This window comes from Lissotriton helveticus, chromosome 5_1 (assembly GCF_964261635.1).
Source record: "Lissotriton helveticus chromosome 5_1, aLisHel1.1, whole genome shotgun sequence".
NCBI lineage: Eukaryota > Metazoa > Chordata > Amphibia > Caudata > Salamandridae > Lissotriton > Lissotriton helveticus.
This window is the reverse complement of record NC_136065.1, coordinates 1,929,233,178-1,929,256,430: the sequence shown is the minus strand read 5'-3', so window position 1 is coordinate 1,929,256,430 and position 23,253 is coordinate 1,929,233,178. Positions and strand designations below refer to the sequence as shown.

At 44.9% G+C, this 23,253-nt stretch overlaps 1 protein-coding gene across 1 annotated transcript in view; it reads right to left on the bottom strand.

The window, feature by feature from the left end:
- Nucleotides 1-23,253, bottom strand: part of SNF8 (SNF8 subunit of ESCRT-II) — a 122,059-nt gene that overhangs the window by 88,916 nt on the left and 9,890 nt on the right. Inside the window, exon 2 of the mRNA XM_078645539.1 lies at nt 22,894-22,944. Within this exon, the coding sequence (XP_078501665.1) occupies nt 22,894-22,944 (51 nt within the window). The remainder of the gene's footprint in view (nt 1-22,893; nt 22,945-23,253) is intronic.

Genomic DNA, 23,253 nt, shown 5'->3' with positions numbered 1-23,253 from the left:
TCATGGGTACCCCTGTTTGTCTGACCAGGGGTCAGGGAAAAGAGCTTAGCATACTGTTGGAAGACTTGCTTGCAATCAGCCTGCTGCTGGGCAGATGGGGTGTCTGAGTAGACAACCCCATCTACTGACCCATCTTTGGGGCTGTGAGAGGTCACAGAGAGGTTCACTCTCTGTCTCCTGCTCCTCATCAGTCACCATCAGCATGGTGACATCAGCCCATCATAGAAAAGCTTAAGGCGGTTCACATGGATCACCCTTTTGGGGGTCCTGCTTGAGCCCAGGTCAACCAAGTAGATGACCTCACTTTTCTTTTCTAAGATGGGGTAAGGGACACTCCGTTTGTCCTGGAGAGCCCTTGGTGCCACTGGCTCCATCACCCACACCTTTTGCCCTTGTTGAAATTCTACCAGTGCAGCTTTTTGGTCATAGCTGTGCTTCTGGGGCTCCTGGCGGTCCTCAAGATTTTTGGTAACTTTTTCCATGTACTCTGAAATTCTGGACCTAAGGCCTAGTACGTGGTCCACAATGTCTTGTTTGAGTTCCTGGAGAGGCTTCTCGCAACCCTCTTTTACAAGAAAGAGTTGTCCCCTAACAGGGTGGCCAAACAGAATTTCAAAGGGGGAAACCCCTACTCCCTTCTGAAGCACCTCTCTGTAGGCGAAAAACAAGCATGGTAAGAGGACATCCCGTCTCCTTTTGAGCTTTTCAGGGATCCCCATATTCATGCCTTTCAATGTCTTGTTAAACCTCAAGACCATTGGTTTGTGAGTGGTAGGGTGTAGTAAACTTGTACTGCACTCCACACTCTTTCCACATATGTTTAGGCAAGCAGACATGAAGTTGACCCCCTTTCTGAAAACACCTCTTTAGGAAACCCTACCTTGCATGATCCACTACCACTAGTATAAATGTGTTTCCTGATACTGTGGGAGGTTAAGTGGACCCACTATGTCCACACCTACCCTTTCAAAGGGAACCCTAAACACTGGTAGTGGTATCAAGGGTTTGAAGTCAACCTGTTTTGAAACTGGCTTGACAGGTGACAGAGGAGCTGACAAACTCCTTTACCTTCTGAGACATCTGGGGCCAGTAAAAGTGGCTAACTAGCCTTTCCGAAGTTTTGGTTTGGCCCAGACGTCCAGCTAGGGGGGTGTCATGAGCTAAAGTCAGTAAGAACTCCATGTACTTCAGAGGCACTACCACTCTCCTAGTGGCTCTAGGGTTGGGGTCTGTCTCTGGCCTCAGTGAACAGTAGTCCCTCCTCCCAATAAACTCGGCGGGTACCACTGACATCCATCTTTTCCTGTGCAGCAGCTTGCTGCTTCAGGCTCTCAGGAGTTGGATCGGTCTACTGTCCAAGGCACAGCTCTTCCCTAGTGGGTCCCCTTGGGCCTGAGAGCTCAACCTGGTTAGGGTCAAGTTCCATAGGCTCGGTTCCCTCTAGGGCTTCCAAGTCCTCTCCCTGAGGAGAGGGTCCTGCGTTTTGAGCAGTTTAGAAGCTGGTTTCCCAATCTTCTTACCTTTCCTTTTAGATGATTGGGCCATTCTTTCAGGCTCCAACACTTCTTTTTCACCCTGCTTTTGGCTCTGGGCTCTTGTCTTGACACACACAATCTCAGGGATGTCCAGCAGAACTGCATGAGTTTTCAGTTCTACCTCAGTCAATGCTTCCCGATAATTACTAAGCAGACATGCAGCTTGAAGCTTTGGAGAGACCATTACCCATTTCAGCCCAGTAAACCCCCCAGTCTAAGGTCACCATAGCCATGGCATGGTTAGTAGTAACACTGTCAGCATTGGTGACTGAGTAAGAATTCCCTATCAGGTATTGCTCTGGGGAAACTAGTGTATCTCTCACCAGGGACACTGGCACCTGTAACCCTCCGGGCTTCTATTCTAGTCCCGTTGATCCAGAGGTGTTCAAAATACTTCGAGTTGGGTGGCCACACAGCTAAGGTGGCAAACTCAACTTCACCCTCAGTGACTAGAACAGCTTCATGTGAGAACTCTGATTTGCTCTGGGTACAGTGTTGATCCCATCTGGAGACACTACACCAGGAGTAGCTGTAGTAGGTCTAGGGGGTTTCTTGGTAGGACAAGTAGCCTTTCCAGTTTAGTGTCCCAACTTCTTACAGCTGTGACACCAGGCCTTTAAGGGATCAAAGTTATTTCCCCTGTGCCTATTATTGGACTGGGAAGAGTTTTGGGACCCACCCTCCTGAGCAGGTTTTTGGGGCCCTTTAGAAGACTCAGGCTTGTTATCTTTGGGGTTCTCATCTCCTTCCCCCTGGAGAGGTTTTGTAATCCCTTTCTTTTGGTCACCCCCAGTGGCTGTTTCTGTTACCCATGTCTTGATCCAGTCGTCTGCCTTCTTTACAAATTATTGGGGAGAAATTAGACCTAGGTCTACCAAATACTGATGTAACTTTTCATTAGTGTCATTACTCAAACTATGTTCCTTCATAAACACATTGTAAATTCCATTGAAATCATGCACAATATTTCCAGTTAACCAGCCATCTAGTATCTTAACTGATTGGTCAAAAAAGTCAATCCAGGACTGGATTTGGGTTTTGTGAGCACCCCTGAATCCAATTCTGTATTCCTCAGTTGTGAGTCCAAAGCCCTCAATAAGAGTACTCTTCATGAGGTCATAAGACCCAGCATCTGCCCCTCTAAGGCTCAGGAGTCTGTCCCTGCAGTTACCAGTGAACAGTTCCCAAAGGTGTCCTCCCCCACCGCACCCCCAGTGTGACTTCTTCACTTTTCTCATTTCACCAGCCCTCTCAAAGGCTGTGAACCATTTTATGATGATCACACAAGAGGGGTATATAGAGTACACAACAAAAGCAGAACAAAGGTCTTTCATAAACCCACTGCTCTACTGGCATTCGAGAGCTTCCAACCGCGCTCCCTACGGGAGAATTTACCAGTAGGACAATTTTTCCGGAACCGCCGGAATTGCTCTGAAAATGATGATTTTACTGAGGAAGCGGAAGCCCTGACTACAAGATTACAACAGAGGGGATACCCAACCCGAGTCACCAAGAAATCCCGCAAAAGAGCGTTTAATGCCAACCGGGACGCTCTGCTGTCTAAGAACATGAGACCCCAAACTAAGAAACCGGTGTTTTGTATCCACCTTCAACACCGCATCACACCAAATTAAAAAGTTGGTTCTGAAGAATTGGAAGATACTCAATACAGGGGGTATGAACGTAGAGACACCTCTGTTTTCCTTCAGACGCAGTCAGAACTTGAAGGATCTTCTCATACACACCAGACCCAGGGATCTGGGACAAACAAGAGAGAATACTACTGGGATAGGTTTGCCCAAACTGATCGGACACACACGTTGCGGTTCATGAAGTGTCTGCCACTTGACTAACAACTCTACTTCTCTTGATCTAGGGCTCCACACTCCCTGGAAACAGAGATCTCACATCAATTGTAATTCCCAGGGAATGATCTACTTACTAGCCTGCCCTTGTCAAAAAAACTATGTAGGGATGACAAGCAGAAAGGTGCGCACTAGAATCACGGAACATCGGAGCACAATAAGATGTGGCAAGACAAACACGAAACTCACAGCTCACTTTTTTGAAACTGGACACAGTATAGAAGATCTTAGATGGACCGTGATAGAGAAGGTAAAACCGGGAAGACATCAAATAGATGACCAAAGGGTGTTACTCCAGCGAGAACAGCGATAGGTGTACCGCCTGAGAAGCCACCTAGTGGGATTAAACGATGGCATTCCATGGCAAGCATTGGGAAGACAATAAAGTAACATTTTGATGTAATACTGACATGGATATTTTGATCATCGTCTAATTAGTAAGAACTGAAGATACTCTCAATACACTAGGCTCCTGTGGGAACTTCTGGTGCTTATTCTCTTTCACCAAATATGGCTTTCGGTAGATTCCAGCTGTGGTTAGGTTCTACCATCTATATTGGTTTATATCGTTTTCATGTTATTGTTATAACAAAATTATTATCGCAGATAGGACCGCCCGATGTGCCCTTTGTTTTGACATTGGACGAGAGTGACTATTCCAAGGGGACTGTACCATTGAACATCTGCCCCACCTGGTTGGGCAGCCCTTATGATACACCCCGCTTGGGACTCCCTATATAGTAAAGTCACACTACTGGCATAATTCTCGGCTGGTACTCATGGTTAGTTATAAACCTTAGGTGAAGCAATATGAAGTACGCCCATCAAACATCCCCCATTCCTCCCAGCCCCGGGGTACCTATATTGATCGGTAATGCCCCCTTCACATCATCTACGTATTAATTTTGAGTGCGGGTCCAGACATTCGGGGCTTGGGGTAATTGGACTTCAAATTATCGAATGACGAGCTCTCTCGATATCAACTTATCACTTTAAACACTCTCATTGAACTTTACCGTGCGAGCAAGCTTGATTATGGAGATTTATTGATCTTGTCCATGGGTGATAACAGGGTGTGCTTTGTATACCAGCCCCCTGTGACTTTGCGATTATGTTGACAGACTGGCGATATAGTCGGGTACTACATTTCCCGACGGCACCCAAAGGATTACCATGCCTCACGTCATGACTTCCTGGCGCGTGTGACGTCCGTCGTCAGGGGCGGAGTAGGAAATAGTTTTTCCTCTCTTTTCCCAGTAAATACCCTACCTGACACCGTGTTCTTTATCTACGCGGTGCTTCAAGATACAGGAACTTTCGGCAGGGCTAGCCTCAGAGAACAGTAAGGAGGACGGGTGAGGGTTGCAGAGACCGGATCCTCGATTTGAGCGATGCCGGTATAGCAGAAGGATTGACACTAAATATCCTCTACGCTCTATTTCTTCGTAGATTGTGTTCGTAGGCAGACCCTCCTGGCGGACACCAGTTCGAGTTTGTGTAACACATAAACTCGGTGAGTTTGATCTACGAGTGGGTCACTAGCCTAGATGGAGGCTTTTTAATGACGTGCCTGTTTTTTAGAGTGGTTCACACGTGGGGGGTGTGTGTGGGTTCACGGAAGTCCAAGGCTTGGCTATGGTAGCAAGAGTGTGTTGCATACATTATTACAAAATCACTAATCAAATGACATGAATGAGGATTAAGTGATTGAAGCTATATCACCTGGAGTGTTTGAAGTAAAGAAACCCGGGCTGCAACACCATATACATGAGTTTTATAATGGAACTTTTGTGAGCATATTTCATTTATTTTGAGTAATACCCTATTTAGAGAAACAGAAATCTAAAGGGATGAGTTGAGTGAAGGGGGACAGAATATGTATCTCTAGCATCACTCTGCTCTTTTCTAGTGAATGTCTTCCCCGCATTTTGGGGTCTAATCTCCACTGAATGATCAGAAGAGCTGGAGGAGTACGTATCTGCTAGACCTACTCTAGTCTGGAGGCCCTGTGACCGAACTACGGCAGGGCGTTAAGTGGTTCTGATTGCGACAGTCCTGATGAAGACCAAAGTGACCTTTTAACACACAATTCAAGCGGTCGAAACATGTTGACTTCAGCAGTGGTAGGGGTGAAGTCTTGAGGAACCTCATTTTCTCAATAAGGCATTTTCCCATCCTTTTCTTATTTTTAATCCTGATAGGGGTATCAAACTGTGTCTAATAAAGTAATTCTTTGTTTTGGCACCCTTAATCAGTTTTAATCACATCCTTACTGCACTTTTTTTGTCGCACTATCAGTTAATCCACTAGGTGTTCACTGCACGTTCTATTATTCATGTGTGTTACTCGTTGTACGTATTGACTTATTTCGTTGTACGTCTTGTAGTGTGGAATTTATAATTTTTTTCCCCTTCCTAATGCTCCGCCCTGGATGTGGCTACACCAGGGCGTCTGTAGCAGGCCCTATGATGAAGCATGTCACATATCTCGGTATGTGAGTGAGGGCAGTTTTTCCGAATTGGATAATTTTCACTTGTTGTGCTTTTGTTGTGTACTCTATATACCCCTCTTGTGTGATCATTTGGTTTGTACTAGGGGGCCTGGGGTATTGGGGTATCGTGGAGAAGTGTGGCTCACTGGTTAGAGGCGGCAGACCCGTAAGCAGAGAACGGCCCGGGACCAGGGTTCGATTCCCGACGCGGCAGGGTTGTGGACCAGGGTCAGCGGACTCGATAATTCTCGCCTCGGTGCCTACTCTAGTCAGAAACCACACTCGGCAACTCTGGGCATCAGCTTGCCTCATCTTCACAATGGCCCCCCCAGACCGCCGGGGATGCTTGGTCGCACCTTAGAGATACCCATCAGGGACCATCTCTCAGGGTGAGCCAGGACGGGTTCCCCAGCGGTCGAAGCGTGGAGATACTCCTCCGGGAGTCGATTCCTAGCGCTATATAAACCCGCAATTAATTAATTAATTAATTGAAGTTCAAACAATATTGGCCCTCCCCCCTCTTTTGTGTTGATGAACCATTTTATGATATCACCAACCTCTTCATATTTAGGGACAATCCCTTTGTGGATTTTAGGATCATAAGATTGCCCTGTATCCTTACATTTCAGCCACCATTGATGGGAGCTAAGCCCCTCTCTGCTCTCTCTTTGTCTAGAGCCAGGAGTCTGGTCTCTAGATCCAATCTTTTGATCAACCTTACTAAAAGGTTGTCATCCTCATTGAGGCTGTCCTCAATAGCACCTGATCCACCTGTGTGGGCTCTAGGTGCTGAGAGGTTTACTCTTGCGAGTCCAGGCCACTGGGGCCCTTCTCTCCCTATGAAGTGAGGGGGAGGGGGAGTTAGTCGTTATCCTCATCCCCTCCTTCTACTTCTTCATCTGAGAGTTCTTCACCACTCTCAGAAGGATGGTCCTTAGCATACCATGCCAATAACTCCTGGAGCCTTCATTTGGAAGGATGGGACCCTATGGTAATATTTTTAAGTTTTCATAGAAACATTTACTCCCTAAATTCCAAGTGGAGATAAGGGACAAGGTAGAGCTCCTCAACCTAATTCTCTATGCCATCATGTTTTTCTTCACTAACAGCTGGGTTCTTGTTAAGAGACATTGATAAAAAAAACTTCTAACCTCTCTTACCCCTAACTAAAGTGAACGTTTATTTTTCTAAAGGGACTTAACCAAGGCCCTAACAAGACTTTTAGTAACTTGGAAAAATATTTGTCAATTCAAAAATCAGAATTCTAAAAAGACAATTTAAGAGTTCGGTCGTGTGACTAAGTCAGTCCAACAAATACCAAAGTTACATATTCCACCGCTGATCCACCAATGTAGGAAGCTGTCTCTATACACTATACCAAAATGAGGTATATAGTGTGCACATAGTCCAGTGGAACCCCAAAGGTAGGCAGAGGTAAAAGTTTATAGCACCTCACTCTCTAATCGTGGTAGTGTGGGTGAGTAGTAAGGCTTTATCAGAGGGTAGTGTTAAGCATTTGTTGTACACACTCAATTAGCAAATGATGTCACATACTTAAAGACTGAACTCTGGCCAATTTGTTTGTATCAAAAATATTATTTAGTTATTTTATTTCTAGAAACAAGCCAGGCCTGGTGCAGGTAAGTGAAATAAATGATGTGCTAAATCTTTCAAATGCAGTTGATTGAAATACAGGTAAGTCAAAATGTCGAAATTACTTTTTTGTTACTTTACAGATTACTTTGTACGTTACTTTTCAGATTACGTTTGAAGTGACTTTTTCTACTCAGTGTGATATGCCTATATATCTTGCTGGGACATTTCCTAGAAAAAAGATAAGTAAGTCAGTTTTTGTACAGTTGCAATTTTTCAGGGATTCATACAAATCAACTTCAAACTTAGAAATTATTTCAATGAAAAACAGTCAAAGTATTCCTATGTAGAGAAATGAAGTTATCGGTTAACAGGTAAGTACTTGGTTGTGGGAGTTGGTATCCTGGGGTTAGAACCAGGGTTCCCCCAGGTCCAAGGATGCACACTTGAAACAGCCTTAGCGGCACTAGGACGGCTGGGTGCAGAGTGCTGAGGCCCAATGTTATCCAATTGGGGATAGGGGGCCTCCGGTTGGTGGCTGCTCACGAGCATGCCACAGGGTTGTGGGAGCAAAGCTCGTGGTGTTAAGCTCAGGGCAAAGGGGGATCCGAGTTAGCACCCAAACTACACCCACAGTGGCGCAGGGGCTGTTGAGTGCAGGGTGTTTTTTGGCATTGGGCGCCCTGTTTTCAATGGGGATTCTCCAGTTGCAACAAAAACTGAAGTCTCGGGGACGAAGATCTCTGGAGGTGACCACTGGTTGGAGAGGTAAGTTGGGATGCCTGGGGTGCTGGTACACTGTCGGTTGGGCCACCCGAGGTCATGGGACGTCGGGTGCAGGGGTGTCTTTAGGCGTCGGGTTTTCATACCAGCTCCAGTCGCGGTCGGGGGAATGCTCCAGAAAGAGGCTGCAGGCTTTGCTTGGAGATACAAGGCAGGTCAGAGATCACCAGATCTCAGGTCAGGATCACCAGGGAGAATTCCTCGTGGTGTTGGGCCACTCAAACTTGGGCCGTGGGCATCGGGGGCAGACTCACGGATTTGGATGGAGCCCTAGTCTGTGGGTGAGCAACTCCGGTGCTCACAGGAGACAAAGTCTTTATTGTGGAAGGCAGGTCAGGTCCTTCAGGTTCTTGAGGATGCTGGTTGCAGGACACACCAGGATTTCGCTTGAGCAGATTTGAGGTGGGGACAGGCCGTTAAGGCTGAGGACAAGTCAGTGTGCGTCCACCTCTTCTTAGATTCAGCACGGCTCTTCAGTCCTTCTTCTCTTCTACTTGGTCGGTTCTTGTCTGAGGAAACAAGGTTCAGGGTTGCCCCTAAATACTAGATTTAGGGGCGTTATAAGGTTGTGACCAATGGGTCCCTTCCTTGGGATGGGTACACGCCCTATTATGCCACCCTCCAGTGAGAGGGGGGCATATGCCTCACTCTGGTTGGCTGGCTGGCTGGATCCCCCATCTGCAAGATGGCGGGGACTGAGAGTTGTGCTTCACCTCGCCTCCCCCACCTGAGGGGTGGGGTTGGCAAAGGTGGGCACACCTCCCTTTCTCACTTGGGTTTCCCACAGATTCTGCCGCTCAAAGTGGGTGTCAGAACCGTAGGGGGCCAGATGCTGGAAGCAGCAAAAGGCCTGGGGAAGGTCACAAAGGCAGGAAGCCTTTGAAGCTTCCCCTCTGTGGACCCTGCCGATCCTGGGGGAGGAGGCTTGGCACCTTGTCCCATAATGTGCATGGTTTCAGACCCCTTAGAGCAGGAAGCTCTCGACCCACAGGTCCAGAAACATGTCTGGTGGTGGCAGCTGGCAAGCAGCCACTCAGCCTGGACACTAGTGTTAGGTCGTTTTTCAGGTGGCATCTCTAAGATACCCTCTGTGTGCATTTTTCATTAAATTCCACACTGGCTTCAGTGTGGGTTTAATGTGCTGACAAGTTTGATATCAAACTTCCCAGTTTTCAGTAAAGCCATTATGGTACTGTTGAGTTAGTAATGACAAACTCCCAGCACCATATACTCTTAATGGCATCACTGCACTTTCAATGTCTAAGAATTGGCTTGGACACTGTAGGGGTACAGGGCTCATGCACCTGTACCCTCACCACTGGTACATTGTACCCAGGCTAGAGGAGTAGCTGAGCTATGCCAGGGCAGTGGGTTGTAGGCATAGCACACAGGGATGTGTGCCATGTCGACTCTTCGCTTTGTTCTGCACCAAAACACACAGTCTGCAAAGCCAGTGTGTGTCTGTAAAGGTACAGGGCGTTTATGGGTGGCACAATAAGTGATGCAGCCCCTTGAGGCCTTCCCTGGCCACAGTACCCTTTATACCTGCGGTACCATTTACAAGGGACTGACCTGTGACCAAAGAGTGCCAATTGAGATTTGTCTTAATGCAGGTTTAGGGAAAGAACATAGGCCCTGGGTACCCGTTTGGCAAGAAACCAGGGCACACTCAAAGTACATCAGCAGTTTAGCAAAAAGTGGGGGCAACCATGCAAAAAGAGGGCACTTTCTTACAAAGCTAGCCTCACTGGTGAGGGGTGATACCCCGAAATGGGTCCCAGGATGCTTGTTTTCTGGTCCAGGGAAGCCCTGGCCTGGCAGTTCAGGCTGGATTGTTTCCACAGGGACCAGTGTCAAGACTGATTTGCGTATGGCTGGGTCTAAACTGTGGTGGCGAAGTGAGCTAAAGAATGATGGATTAAACCCAGATCTGTGACTGGGGGTGAATGTTTGACAATGTTCAGCATCCTGTCTATCATCTTTTTGTGTTGCTATAGTAGCCCTTAGTGGGAAGGGTATCCCCAAATGTGGGTCCCGTGTTCACTATGCCACTGGATTCAAGCTAGCCTGGCTAGAAAGGGGTTGTACCCCGAAACCGGTCCCAGGATGCTTGTTTTCTGGTTGAGGAGGACCTGGCTTGGCAGTTCAGGCTGGATCATCTTTTTGTGTTGCTAAAGTCCTGAGAAGCATTCAAGATAAAGGGGCCATTTCAGTGCATCGTGTGAAAGAGTATTGAGACATAGGCATTCCCTATTTCATGCATTTTAAGCACACAGACTGACAAGGAATGCCAAGTAAAGCCTAAAATACAATTGACTTGTTTATTGGGTTTAAACACGCAACCTTAAAAATGCCATTCCTCTTAAAGGTATTAAACATGCCTGATTGTATCCCGATTTCAAAAAGCACCTGAAACATTTTTGATCACACAGACCCCCTTAAACAGTTGCAGAGTCAAGGAATCAATGCTATTTCAACCGTTATCCTTCAGGAAGCTCAAAATGCTACACAGCAAGTGCCCACATTTAATTTCCTTGTAGGCAGAGTGCTGCCACCATTCTGGGAGGTGCCTAGCTCACTCGAGACAATGGGCAATTGGAAAGGGGGAACCTCTTGATTTTATTGCTTTTATGTTTTTACTTCCTCGCATTTATTTTAATTTGTTTTATGTTACTAGTAGCAACCAGCTCGCAGGGGAGTCTACGGCTCGTTGCAGGAGTTGCTAGACCCTGTTTTTTCTCTTTTTGTTTCCCCACCGTTTTTTTTCCAGCTGACGTGCTATGTACGCAAGCGACGCCCCCCTTTTCATGGCAGGCTATATCTAAAACTATGCAGTATGTCACTGCCGCTGGCACACCAAAGGCAAGCCCGGCTGCGTCCATCCGCGCCTAGTGCCAGTCCCCCGGCTGATCCGGGAAGGCTCCAAAACCCCTTTATTACGCCAGGGACCAGCTACTCACACTAAATCCAGTAAAGGGAGCGGACTACCCGTTTTGGATTGCTCCTGCTTCATAGTTGACATTCCACTCATTTGCCAGAGCTGTGGAGACCAGCTAGCTTCAGGTGGGTTTACCTCTTCCACCTCTGACCTGGACGGAGGGACCTTGGAACAGGCCTCAACTCTTGAGAATTCTTATAGACGAGCGTTATTGCCTAGTGAAGTCATGCTTTGCGTGTTATTCAATACGAGGTCATTGGTAAAATATAGCATTGATTTCCACCTGTATATGGAAACCCACTAGCCTTCCCTAGCTGTTATTACGGAAACGTGGGCCGATCCAGCTTGTAATTCCGATTGGTTATCTGCCCTTCGTGGCAGTGTTCTAATGTTTAGCGCAGACACGACACTAAAACATAGGGGTTGGGTATAGCAATAGTCCACAGGGCAGATCTCTCAGTAAAATGTAGCCTTGTTGCCGCTTTGCAATGCAAAGCTTCTTCTTTTACGATATGATTTTCCTCAACACAGTCTTTCAACAGCATGATTATTTACAGACCTCCCGGTCCCAGACAAGCTTCGTCTCAGGAAACCTGAGCCTTCTAGAGTAAAAAATCCTCACCACTGACTACCCAGTACTGGGCAATTTTAATTTCCACTTAAAAGCCCATCTTGAAACAGACAATGACATTCTTCTAGGTACACTATCGAGTCTGGGTCTATCTCAGATGGTAGATTCCACTCACTATACACCTGGCAGGACACACACTTGATGGAATTCCCTCCAGCAATTCTTTTCTGGACAACATTAAAACCCTTTCACTAGTTTGGTCTGATCACAGGGCTGTACTGGTCGACATCAGCATTAATAACCCTAACCTCCAAAATAAAGCACACCCATTCAGTTCTTCATCTCTGGCCTGGCATATAATTCATTCAAATCTTCTCTCTTGCAACCTATCAACTCACTCCCGGAACTTTCAAACAATGTAGATACAGCTGTTTCCCAATACACTCAATGTCTAGACTCTGCTATCACCTTACTGGCGCCAGCAAAACAAATCAAATACGATCAAAGTTTTCAGCACCTTGGTTCTCCGTAGATCTCGGAGCCCAAAAGCAACGCTGCAGGAAACAGGAGAAAAAATGGAGAGCCAACTATGACAACGCTAAGAAAGTAAAATATAAAACTCTGTCGAACAGAGCATAAGGCTTTAATTGCTAAGGAAAAGGCATCCTATTACTAAAAGAGAATAGAGGAAGCCAAATACTCTACCAAAGAATTATTTAATATGGTTATCAAACGGACAACAAACATGATACCGCATATTGAACCTGCACAATCTTTACGTGATAGTTTGGCTAACTTTTTCTTACAAAAAGTAGGAGTGTATAATAAGTTTGCTACAGCAATATCCCTCTATTTTGGCTGCCTTACGGTATGTGATGACACAGTTTAATTCTTTAAGGGCAGCATATTTATGGAAGTCATGGTCCAGCATCTGCTAGAATTGTTTTCACTTGTATGTCCCTGAGAACTTCTATCCGTTTTCTCTAGTGCTGCCTTCATACTCCTGCCAATCAGTATTATTTGCACAACTGTGATAGGTAGGTTTCTGGTTTTAACTTCAGTACCAGCATCTTGCCGCCAGTAGCTGGCACATTTTCATGCTTGCAGCAGTCAAATTAGTCCTTCTGCACCACAATTAATTTCCTTGCAGTTACGTAGTGCTCACAATACAGACAAGAAACAAGCTTCTAGCTAGTTGCTACCTAAGTGTGTACGAAATGTGCATAATTTGCTTTTGCATATTTACATAAAATGCAGAACTGGCAAAGTATGTTCAACTGTGGCACTTTTCCTACCTCATGGAAAAAAGCCTCAATAATGACTCTTCTAAAAAAAATCCACACTTGACCTTAAAGACCAGACAACTACCGTCCTACCTTGCATCTTCCTCTTCCAGCCCAAATTGAGGAAAAAATAATGAACTTGCAGCTCTTGGCGCAAGTATATTCATTAAAATGATTTTCTTGACTCCACTTTCGGAGCGGCCACAGCACAGAGTCCACTCTAATCAAGACCACAGAAGAGGTCAGAATAGTTGTGGACTAGTAGAAAGGGGCAGCCCTAATCCTGCTTGATCTCTCGGCGGCCTTTGATACAGTGACCACATGTTGTTGTCGGACTGTCTTAGAAACCAAAGGATTTCAGGCCAGGCCTGGACTCTCTTGAAATCCTTCCTTCAGGATCGTGAACAGTCAGTCAGTTTGGACCAATTCACTTCTTACTGCTTTTCACAGCCATGCAGGGTTCCACAGGGCTCTTCGCTCAACCAAACTCTTTAATATTTATGTTACTACTTTGGCCGGCCTCATAACGAACTTTGACTTCTCTCTAATTGTCAGATAGTCGTATCCGTAGCCAAAAACGGCAACACACTAGGCTCCATATTTAGCAGGTGCATGCTCGCTGTCAATAGTATTTGGATAGAAATTGCTTAAAACTTAACATGCTACAGGCAAGGTTGGGGCTCAAGTAAATCAGTAGACATTGTGGGTCCTTTAGATGGTTCTTTAAGTTCCACTGTTTCTGTGCCCTTACATCAAATGCCCACCATTGATGAACCTGACACCTAATACTCTGGCAGCTAAAATAACAGAGGGGAACGATGTGGCCTCAGACTTACCTCCATCCAAGAGAAAACAAATTGTCTGTAATAAGTCTTCGAGGAAGTCTCCACGGAAGTCTCCACGGACACAAACACCGTTACAATCTTGTTTGAATTTAGAACAGTTATTGGATATTTTATTTGTAAAACTGGAGTCAATGACGAAACCTCTTTAAGCCCCTATAATGCTAAAGGTTGAAAAGGTTGAGAAGCTATTTCATGACTATATCACCAATTGTAATAAATGTGTTATGATGTCTGTGCCAAAACTGACGGGGAGGAGGCGGTGGTTCCATCTCGGAATACGAACCAAATTCCATCTGGCACATGTTTAAATGTCCCAGGGACTGAGGAAACGTCCAGTAGAATTAGACAGTCAAATTTGACAAAGGATATGAGATCTGTAGCCCAGAAATCCCAGGTAGCCCAGACGAGTAGGCCTCTAAATTCTGAGCGGCTCCTCCTGCCTACACGTACCTTGCCCCATCATGTTCTGCCTAAGGTTGGGAATCATTGTGTTCTCGATCTGCCTCCTGCATCTGCCCCATTAGTAACAGTCCTATTGGAGGTTCCTTCTCTCTCTCAAGAATCCAGGGGGATCTAATACATAAAGTCACTCATTAGTGTACTAAAAATGTTGTAAATGTTACTTTTTTGCCTCAGAGTTGTGTTCAGAGGCATATGGATTGCTTCAGACATATCTTTACTTATAGGTATCTATTAAGCTAAGACTGAGCCCAGACCACCTTTTGGACTGCTTCCTGTTGGCCACAGGAACTTGGCCTGCTACCAGCTCCTGTGAAGAAAACCCAGAACTTGGGGGTTCTGGTGGATGACAGACTTTCCTATTCAGACCATGTGAATGCTGTGACCTCCTCTGCCTGTTTCAGCTTGAAGACCATCAAAGATGTTACCCTTCATCCCAACACACTTACAAAAAACGTGTTACCTCTCTGGTCATGGCTAAACTAGATTATTGCAATGGTCTATTTCTCACCACCCATCAATATCTTTTGAAAAAACTACACATTTTATAGAATGCAGCTGCTCCATTTCTCTTCCAAATCCCCAAATACCCTTCTGCTGACAATGCCCTATGAAAACTGCACTGGCTCCCGATACGATATAGAATCAAATTCAAGGCACTTTGCTTTGCCTACAAAGCACTGCACTGCTTAGGCCCTCTTTTATTCTAAAACAGCTTCACAACAACTAGGACCCTGCGGTCTGCCTCTTCCAGGTAAAAGCAGGCTACTTGGGGTGGCAAAAGCTTTGTACTTGGAGCCACAAAAGCCTGGAACTCACTCCTGCTGCATTTCAAGATGGCCCCTAACCTATTAGCCTTCAGGAAATATTTAAAAACCTGGTTATTCAATCTACCTTAGGCACATGTCATCCCAACACAGTTAGTCATCTAAGCTAGCGCCAAGATGCTTCCGGGCATTCAAACGCTTTATAAAACCATGTAATATAAGAGAGAGAGTGCCAGACCCTACCTGCAGGCCACATGTGGTGATAATTCTCTGAATTGCCCAAAGGGATTGACTTATGGCTGTACCAAACACAGATATAAAATGGGTGTTCCGACTTGATGTCACGCATGGTGGGTATTGTAAGAAAACAAGAATGTAAAGTAAGTTAATATAACCCGACACATGCTGCAACCTCCGTGTTACCCCCAAACTGCTCACACTGTCAACTCACAGGCTGCAACTTTTCCATAATGGCATCAGGCCTGATCCCACGGGGAAGCCGTCCATCACAGACCCCGTGAAGCATCAATAACAAAGCTAGGCTTGCGGACTGCCACCTTTCCAAGACAAACTATGTAAATTTTTACAGGTACCATCGGAAAATTCATACAAAAATGTAAAGTACAGAACACGATCCAGGAGGAGTTGCCAACCAAACATGTCGACCCACACAAAAATGATGCCGGATTATATTAATCAAGTATAGAGGCTTGCCACTAGATTTGTACTGTCTGGCACAGGGTAGCCTGTTAGAACATGTGACAGAAACTCATAATAGCGAGGTTCCAGGCTGTCATTCAAGAACAGCGCATAACATACCCTTTAAACCCCCCTCCTGTGCTACTTCAGAGTTCCCTTCCTACTGGAAGAGTGCAGAAATGCACACACCTTCATCCTCAATGTTAGTTTGAAAGGCAGAGGAAAGAAGAAATCTGTGCGTCTACAAAAGTGCCCCTCCATCACTGCATAGACTAGTGCAAGAGAGACAATGGAAGAAAACCCGAGAGTGCACAACAGAGAGGGTGCAGGCAACAAACAGCAATGCAGGGGGACAGAAGTACACAACGGAGATGCTTTCAAAGACCTACAGGGCTAAACACAAAAGGAAAAATGTACCTTACAGATCTGTGATTGACACAAAGATTGATAAAACCAGAACCACGAAAGCGCATCTTTTAACAAAAAAACTAAACTAGAGAGCAAAGCGGTGGGAAACAGAAGCACATGGGTGAGAGAAAGCAATACGGGCTGCGAGACAGCAACGTGGAAAGCAATGGTCCACAGCAGCATTGTGAAAGACAGCACACAGCGTGGCGAGGTGAGAGAAGCAAATAAGAGAAAGAGAGCTCAAAACATGCACTTTCATGGAGGGCTTCTCGAAAAAGGCAAGCACTCCTGGAAAGATAGAAGCAGTCTATCAGGAATGTGGTAAAATGCAGTACTCTACAGGAGAGACAAACAAAAGCAGGAGGGACAAATACAAATAAGCCAGCCAACATAAAGCAAGGAAATGTAAAAGACAAAGCCAATGGTTAGAAGTGGCAGGCATGCCTTCCCAGGACACTTTCCAGCCTGACCCAAGAAGCATGTCACGGCCAGACAGCTGTGCTGTCTGGTAGACTTCGGCCTAAAAAGTAGCCACAATGAGCTGTTTGTCTAAATACTTACTAAACAAATTCGTATTTTGATAGACACACACAAAGTTAAAGAGACAACACACCAAAAAATATCCACAGTCTATTAAGGTCAACATGATAGCGTCGTTTTGGGTGGTATCCCTTAGTCTACCTGTCCCTTGTAGTGGAGCTGGTCATTCCCCATTCGGTAATGGACATGAATTTCAGATGTGGCCCATGCTAGTACCCACACAAAAAAGTCTAGGTTTGGGCTAATAATCAACTATACCAGCTCTATGCAATGGGTTGTGCAACAGTCCGGCAGGCATAACAGCCTCGAACAGTCTTACGCATCCTGATGTAAGTGCAGGAGTACCAGGGTGGGTCTTTGCTGGCTCCGGTCTTCTATGCCGAGGGTCTGTGACCTCTCGCAGTTTTTCCCAGATGACGCAGTCTTTGGATGAATGGCCTGTGTCGGACATCCTTTCCTGGACTTCTTTGGCAATTGTTAAGTATTCTTCAAAGCAGCTGCCTCCTGGCACATGGGGGTCGCCAATTTCACTTGCACCAGGTCGATGACCCTAGTTTCATGGTGGCCCCCTCCTGGCACACAGGGGTCACTGGCTTCTCAAGATTAGGCCAGCTGGCTGCACTCTTGCAGGGGTCCCAACCGTGAGAATCACACTTTGCTCACTGGGATCCAATCAGCCGGATCCCCGTTGGGCCTCACTCCCTCCAGCCCTTTCCTCCTCACAGAGTCTGCTCGTCTTAACAGACAAGGAGAAGGCTGGTGCTGGTGCTCCAGGTTAAGGTCAAGTGGTCTTGACTTCCTGGGTGATGGGCCTTCACCCAACAGTTAGACTAGCAGACCTTTGTCCCTAGTCCTGGTTCAGAAATCCACATCTCTTGTCTGAAGATTGCAGTCCTCCCCTTCAAAAACCTTTCCAGGACCTGGACTTTCAGAATGTAACTCACAGGTCTTCACGGTATGTACCATTTACAGGAACACATACATCCCAGCACGTACACGCAAGTGTCATGCACTTCATGGCACAACACACAGTCACTGTGTAGGCCAAAGGTGTGTTAAGTACACTGCAGCAGACCTTTACACAAGTGTGCCCGTAGGCACCACTCCAGTGACATAGTTACAAAGGTCCAATAACATAATTGATTCTTAAGAACACTAAATGGGAATGGGTATGGTGCCACCACTGCGCTCATGTCACTTGACTCCTGGGAAAGGCAGTAGCCCTCTATCACTATGAGGGTAGAGCTTTGAGCACGAGATATGACATTATCTGTGTTCTTCCATGCCAAAATGAGTACCAGGGATCAAGATATCCATGCAGCTGGCAGGTCAGGGATGCATGCCTGTCACCATGCAGGGGATTTGTCTCCCCAACAAAACAAAATCAGAAAAACCTTTAGACACACCTTTCTACGCATAAAAGCGTCAAAATCACCTACATGGCTAACTGATATAATTGCCTCAAGAAAAGAAGTGCTAACGGAAATAGGTTTAATACTGAAAAAAGTGGAAGATAATTCCTCTTGGGCTCGTCAAAATGTGACCAACTCATCCCATCTGATTGATACCAGCAGACCTATCTGAAAAACCACAAAAACTGCATATTAAGAGGAGGATCACAAACTAAGTGGCCTTACACCATTTTGTGAAAACCATAATTTAAAAAAAGCTGAATGCCATCTCTTATTGAGGAGGGACATCTGAATTGCGAGTCATTGTGGGAAATCTCCCATAAAAACCCAAATGTTTACAACCTTCTAAACCAAGAGGTGACACTTTCCAACATCAGAGATAAGATGCAAGGTAGCTTGGAAGTACTCTATAAGAGGAGTTGCAACCACTTGTGACCAACTAGCATCCTCTTCACTATGGAAAACTAGGTCCTTGCCATCCAAAATTGGATGACTAAGATTATTGCCACTGATTCCTTTCTGATCTTTGCTGCCATGATACATAGCAAGGAAAACGAGAAGACAGCACAAAAAAACATGTAAGGCCTGAGGATATGGATGGATCCAGCAATACAAGAGGTAGACAATACATTCTTCCAGAATACAAAAAGGTCGAGAGACAGAAACCTGAATTTCCTGTTTTCTTTCTGGGAAGCAACACTACGTAAAAGAGACCTCAAAGAAGTCAAAATTCTGAATCTGTGATTACTTGGTATTCTTTGAATGTGATCAGCTACTAAAGGGACAGGTGGACCGTGCAGGTCTCTACCATGTTCACTATTTCCAACTACGGGTAGGGGGCATCAACAAGCTTCTATACTAGGTAGGGAAGGATGTATAGGACCTCTAAATCACTGCCACAATGTTGTTTGTGAAAGTCCCGATAACCAACTCGATACATACATTACTTAAGTCCAGGTTTTCTTTTTTTAGATTAAACACTGACTGATACCTACCAAACCACTTTTGTAATAGAAACAAAATGGAGTAACATTCTTCCACCCATTTTTTGTCAACAGACTTATGTGATGGGCTGATCCCTCGATAACTCTTCCTATGAGGATGACTGCCTGCCTGGATTGCTCAACCAAGGCATAACGGCTCGTTAGAGTCTGAATAAGTATAATGTAGCAGACTCATACTACTGCAATGAACCCCAATATTTATTCTAATGCCTTCATGTTGCCTGATGCAACAACTTACAGTTTTTTCTACTGACCACCTCGCTCCTTGACTGTTGAGGAAACGTTTTCTACATATTTGCAAAGGATGCTTGACTTCTTAGTAAGGAAAATTCTGCAGAGAACTAAACTGTCAACATGTAGGCTACAAATGTTTCACAGGCTCCTCCGGTTCTAGTCCAAATATTAGACCTACAAAAAGAGGACTTTACTCTGCAGATTGTTCAGGAGAGTATGCATGTGCTTGTTCTGAAACCACATACGGCATATAACAGAGATGGAGTTTTCTCCGGCTTGGGAAGAGTCATTCACAGCATCCAGATCTATGCACAGAGCTGCTGAATCTGCTGCTCAGTTATGGGTAGAGTCTTAAAGACTTCATTCCATCATAATAAAATCTCAAATCTCACTGAAATTACAGAGACATGCATCCATAAGTATTTGTACTGATTGAAGGTAATAACTCGAAATGTTCTCCAAGGTCGCCGCTACTTTCCAATCATGTACATTTTAATGGGGCATACTTCCACCATTGCTGTTGCCACCCCCACCCCCCCAATTCCCCCACCGAAAATTGTTGTGACATGAAGTGTGGCAAACATGTCTTTCCAAGCTCACTTCACCTAAATATGAGCACTCTTTCAAGGATCCGGAACTTGACAGATTCAAATATACTGCTGACTGGTTGTGCCAGGGAGGCAATCGGGGGGGGGGGGGGGGGGAGGGAGGGCAGACAGTCACCTGAGAAGTATAGTTTGCTGTTTTTTAGAATACTTTATTGATTTTCACAAGGTCAGACAGAAAGCCTGTAACAGGGTTAGCATACGATATCTAAGGCAAAGTTATACCTATATAGTCATAAAGTGAGGGTAATGCGCCTACATGGTAACATGAGACTAACCTCAGTGATCAATAATAGAAGGAGAAAGGACAGGCAAAAGAAGAAAAAAAGGAAAGAGAAAAGAAGAGAAGGAAAGGAAAGGAAAAGCAACGGCTAGTCGAGCTGTATCAATCACTTCCAACAATCTATGCATATTTTGGCACCAGAGCAATACGATATTGGCAAGCTCAACTTAGTGCAGCAGCCTAGTACAGGTAACAATGGTTATTACACTTAAATATAATTATACAGGTGGTATGTCAGTAAAGGCACAGGATATGAATCAATGGTAAACACTTTGTTCATGGATGGAGGTTTGTAGGAGTCTAGATACGTGTCCAGTATAGTTTTTTACCCAGGTATATGAAGGTATTCATTCTGATGGACTTGAATGTGATATAAATTGTCTAAACACACAAGATGATGGACGGAATGTTGCACAATGACAAAACATTCACCCCCAGTCACAGATCTGGGTTTAATCCATTGTTATTTTGCTCACCAAGCCACCTCAGTTCAGACATGGCCATATGCAAATCAGCTTTGACCCTATGCCTCATGGGAACAGTCCAGCCTGAACTGCCAAGCCATGTCTTCCCTGGACCGGAATCAAGCATCCTAGGACCGGTTTCTGGCTATCAGCCGTCTTCAGCCAGGATAGCTTGAAAATGTTTTTGATAAATTGTCTAAAAATGATATATGCCTAGAAAGTCAGCCGCTGCAGTTGCTTCGGGTTAGGAGTGATGTGTTGACCTTCTAGCCCTTAATAAGCCGAAGCCACCGAGTTTGTGATGTCTTTAAGGGTGCCAATGTGCTGCCTGGTAAATCGGTGACCAGAGTTGCCATCCAGGTCAACGGGCCAGAGCTTGCACTATTTATGTGAAATTGGCTTTTGGAAGAATAGTTTCACTTTCTTTTAGAAGAGGTGTTGGAGCCTTGCTGTTTTGGTTGTCCTGGTAATTTGCGGTCATCATATTTGTAGTGGCCGAGCACTTATAGTCCAGGCTTCTGCATTTTTAAGAAATCGCTAATCCACTGAAAATCAACTGATTTTTACATATGGGGGTTCTGGCTATCTCCTGTGGCTACTAAAGCTTTCTTTTATCAAAGATCAAGAGCCCAGCTTGGGTGTGAACATGCCGTCTAACATAACACAACTTAAGGACACACAGATTAATGAATGGTTGGTTGTCCAATGATTCAAAAATACAATTACCAAAAGAAAGTATTATGGCACTGAACTTAAGAATATTAGTAAACACGAAAATGTAGTCCCTGCCCACACTCGGGTGAAAAATAGTTTAGTTAACAAACAAAGGTGGTTGATTCAGTAACAGCTTCCCCGGGAAAAAAAATGTTTTCCAGGTTTTTGTGAATTCTGTTACAGAGCACAACATGAGACACATCGGCTGTCCTGAATGTGGTGAAGAGGGACACAATTTAGTTTCAGTACTTTAAACCACTTGCTTTCGGCAGCTGACAGAGAATCAGAGTCATTGGATTACTTGATGCTGGCTGCATGCTCAATGAACCCCTTAATAGTACTTACGGTGAAAGAGTCACAAAAATAGAACATTCTGGTATCTCAATGCTAAGGTTAGAGCTCGCCTTCTAACAATCTCAGAGAAGGTGAAAGCAATAAACTTTAAGACTCTGAGGAACAGGAATCCAGGTAACATTTTGAGAGAGAGCAGAAAGTCATGGGGTAACGTGATTTTTGCAGGAAGTAAAAGCAACTCTCATTCCACGTAAAAGTATTATCAGACCATAAAAACATTTTATATTAAGCTGGTATGCAACATAAATATAAAGATGTATTTTCATCATAAAGACTTGATTCAGATCAGACAGCAGCAGTTGACTACCTCCTCGTTGTGCCGTGGTTCATATACCATCAATCTGCAAATATCAGCCGAGCAGTACCAAGGGCAGACTGCTGCCCATCTGCTACCTCCTATCTCTGTTCTAAGAAGCAGTGGTGGAGAATGGACCTCATTGGAAGACTGAAATGGACTGTGACACCACATACACAGAGAGGTCGGTGACTGGTGCCTATCACAGAAGAAAACATTTGTTCATTTGCTTTCAGCGTTGATTAGAACAGGTATGGACTGTGCCATCTACCATAGAGGGGTGGCAGTTATTTTGGTATAGATCATCGAGCCTATGAGTGTTGTCATTATTAAATAGTCCCATGCAAAGCTAATCTAACAAAAAGTTGTGGTTCACTTTAGAGACACTGAATCCTTACAGAGGAAGAAATGAAATAACTAAAATCATGTTGAAGTGATTTTTGTATAGAACTGTGCAAAGTATTTTCTTGTTCAAATAATAGCCAGAGGAACTTCTAGGTAGTGTGCGTCCTCCTGAAAATCATCTGGGTGATGCTCCACGTTTTGCCACTCAAAGCCTGCCAGAATTCTTGTGATTACACCCTGACTAAAGTGATTTTTAGGTTTCTACTGTCTTTGGACACCTTAAGAGTTAAATGCTATTGTAATATTTAATGCAGCGTAACAGGAAGCATCTCTCAGACTAGCTATGCACACCAGTTTAAGAACTTCGAATTCAAACAAAAGACACTGTAAAAAAACTAGTTCTCACCTGAGCCAACTGGTCTTCGGCCAACACAGTTCCCCGTTCTTTATATTTAGCCTAAAAAAATTAAACGTAAAAGAGAATGTGTTCAAAAGTATTTATGAATTAGAACAATTTCTTTTGATCGGATGGATTAGAGTGCAGGTACTGATGAAGCAGAAAGAAGCCTGTCTTTCTTTTCTGAGAAATCACTCTACCTCAATTACCTGACCCTCCGGTAACAAACGGAGATACAAATGTACGTCTTTTGGTACGCAGACATATTATGACACGGAGATCTTTCTAGACTGAACTCATTTTATTTTACCGAGTACTCACCAAATTAAGTACAGGGTGGCTAAGAGGCAGACAAGTGATTCGTTCGTG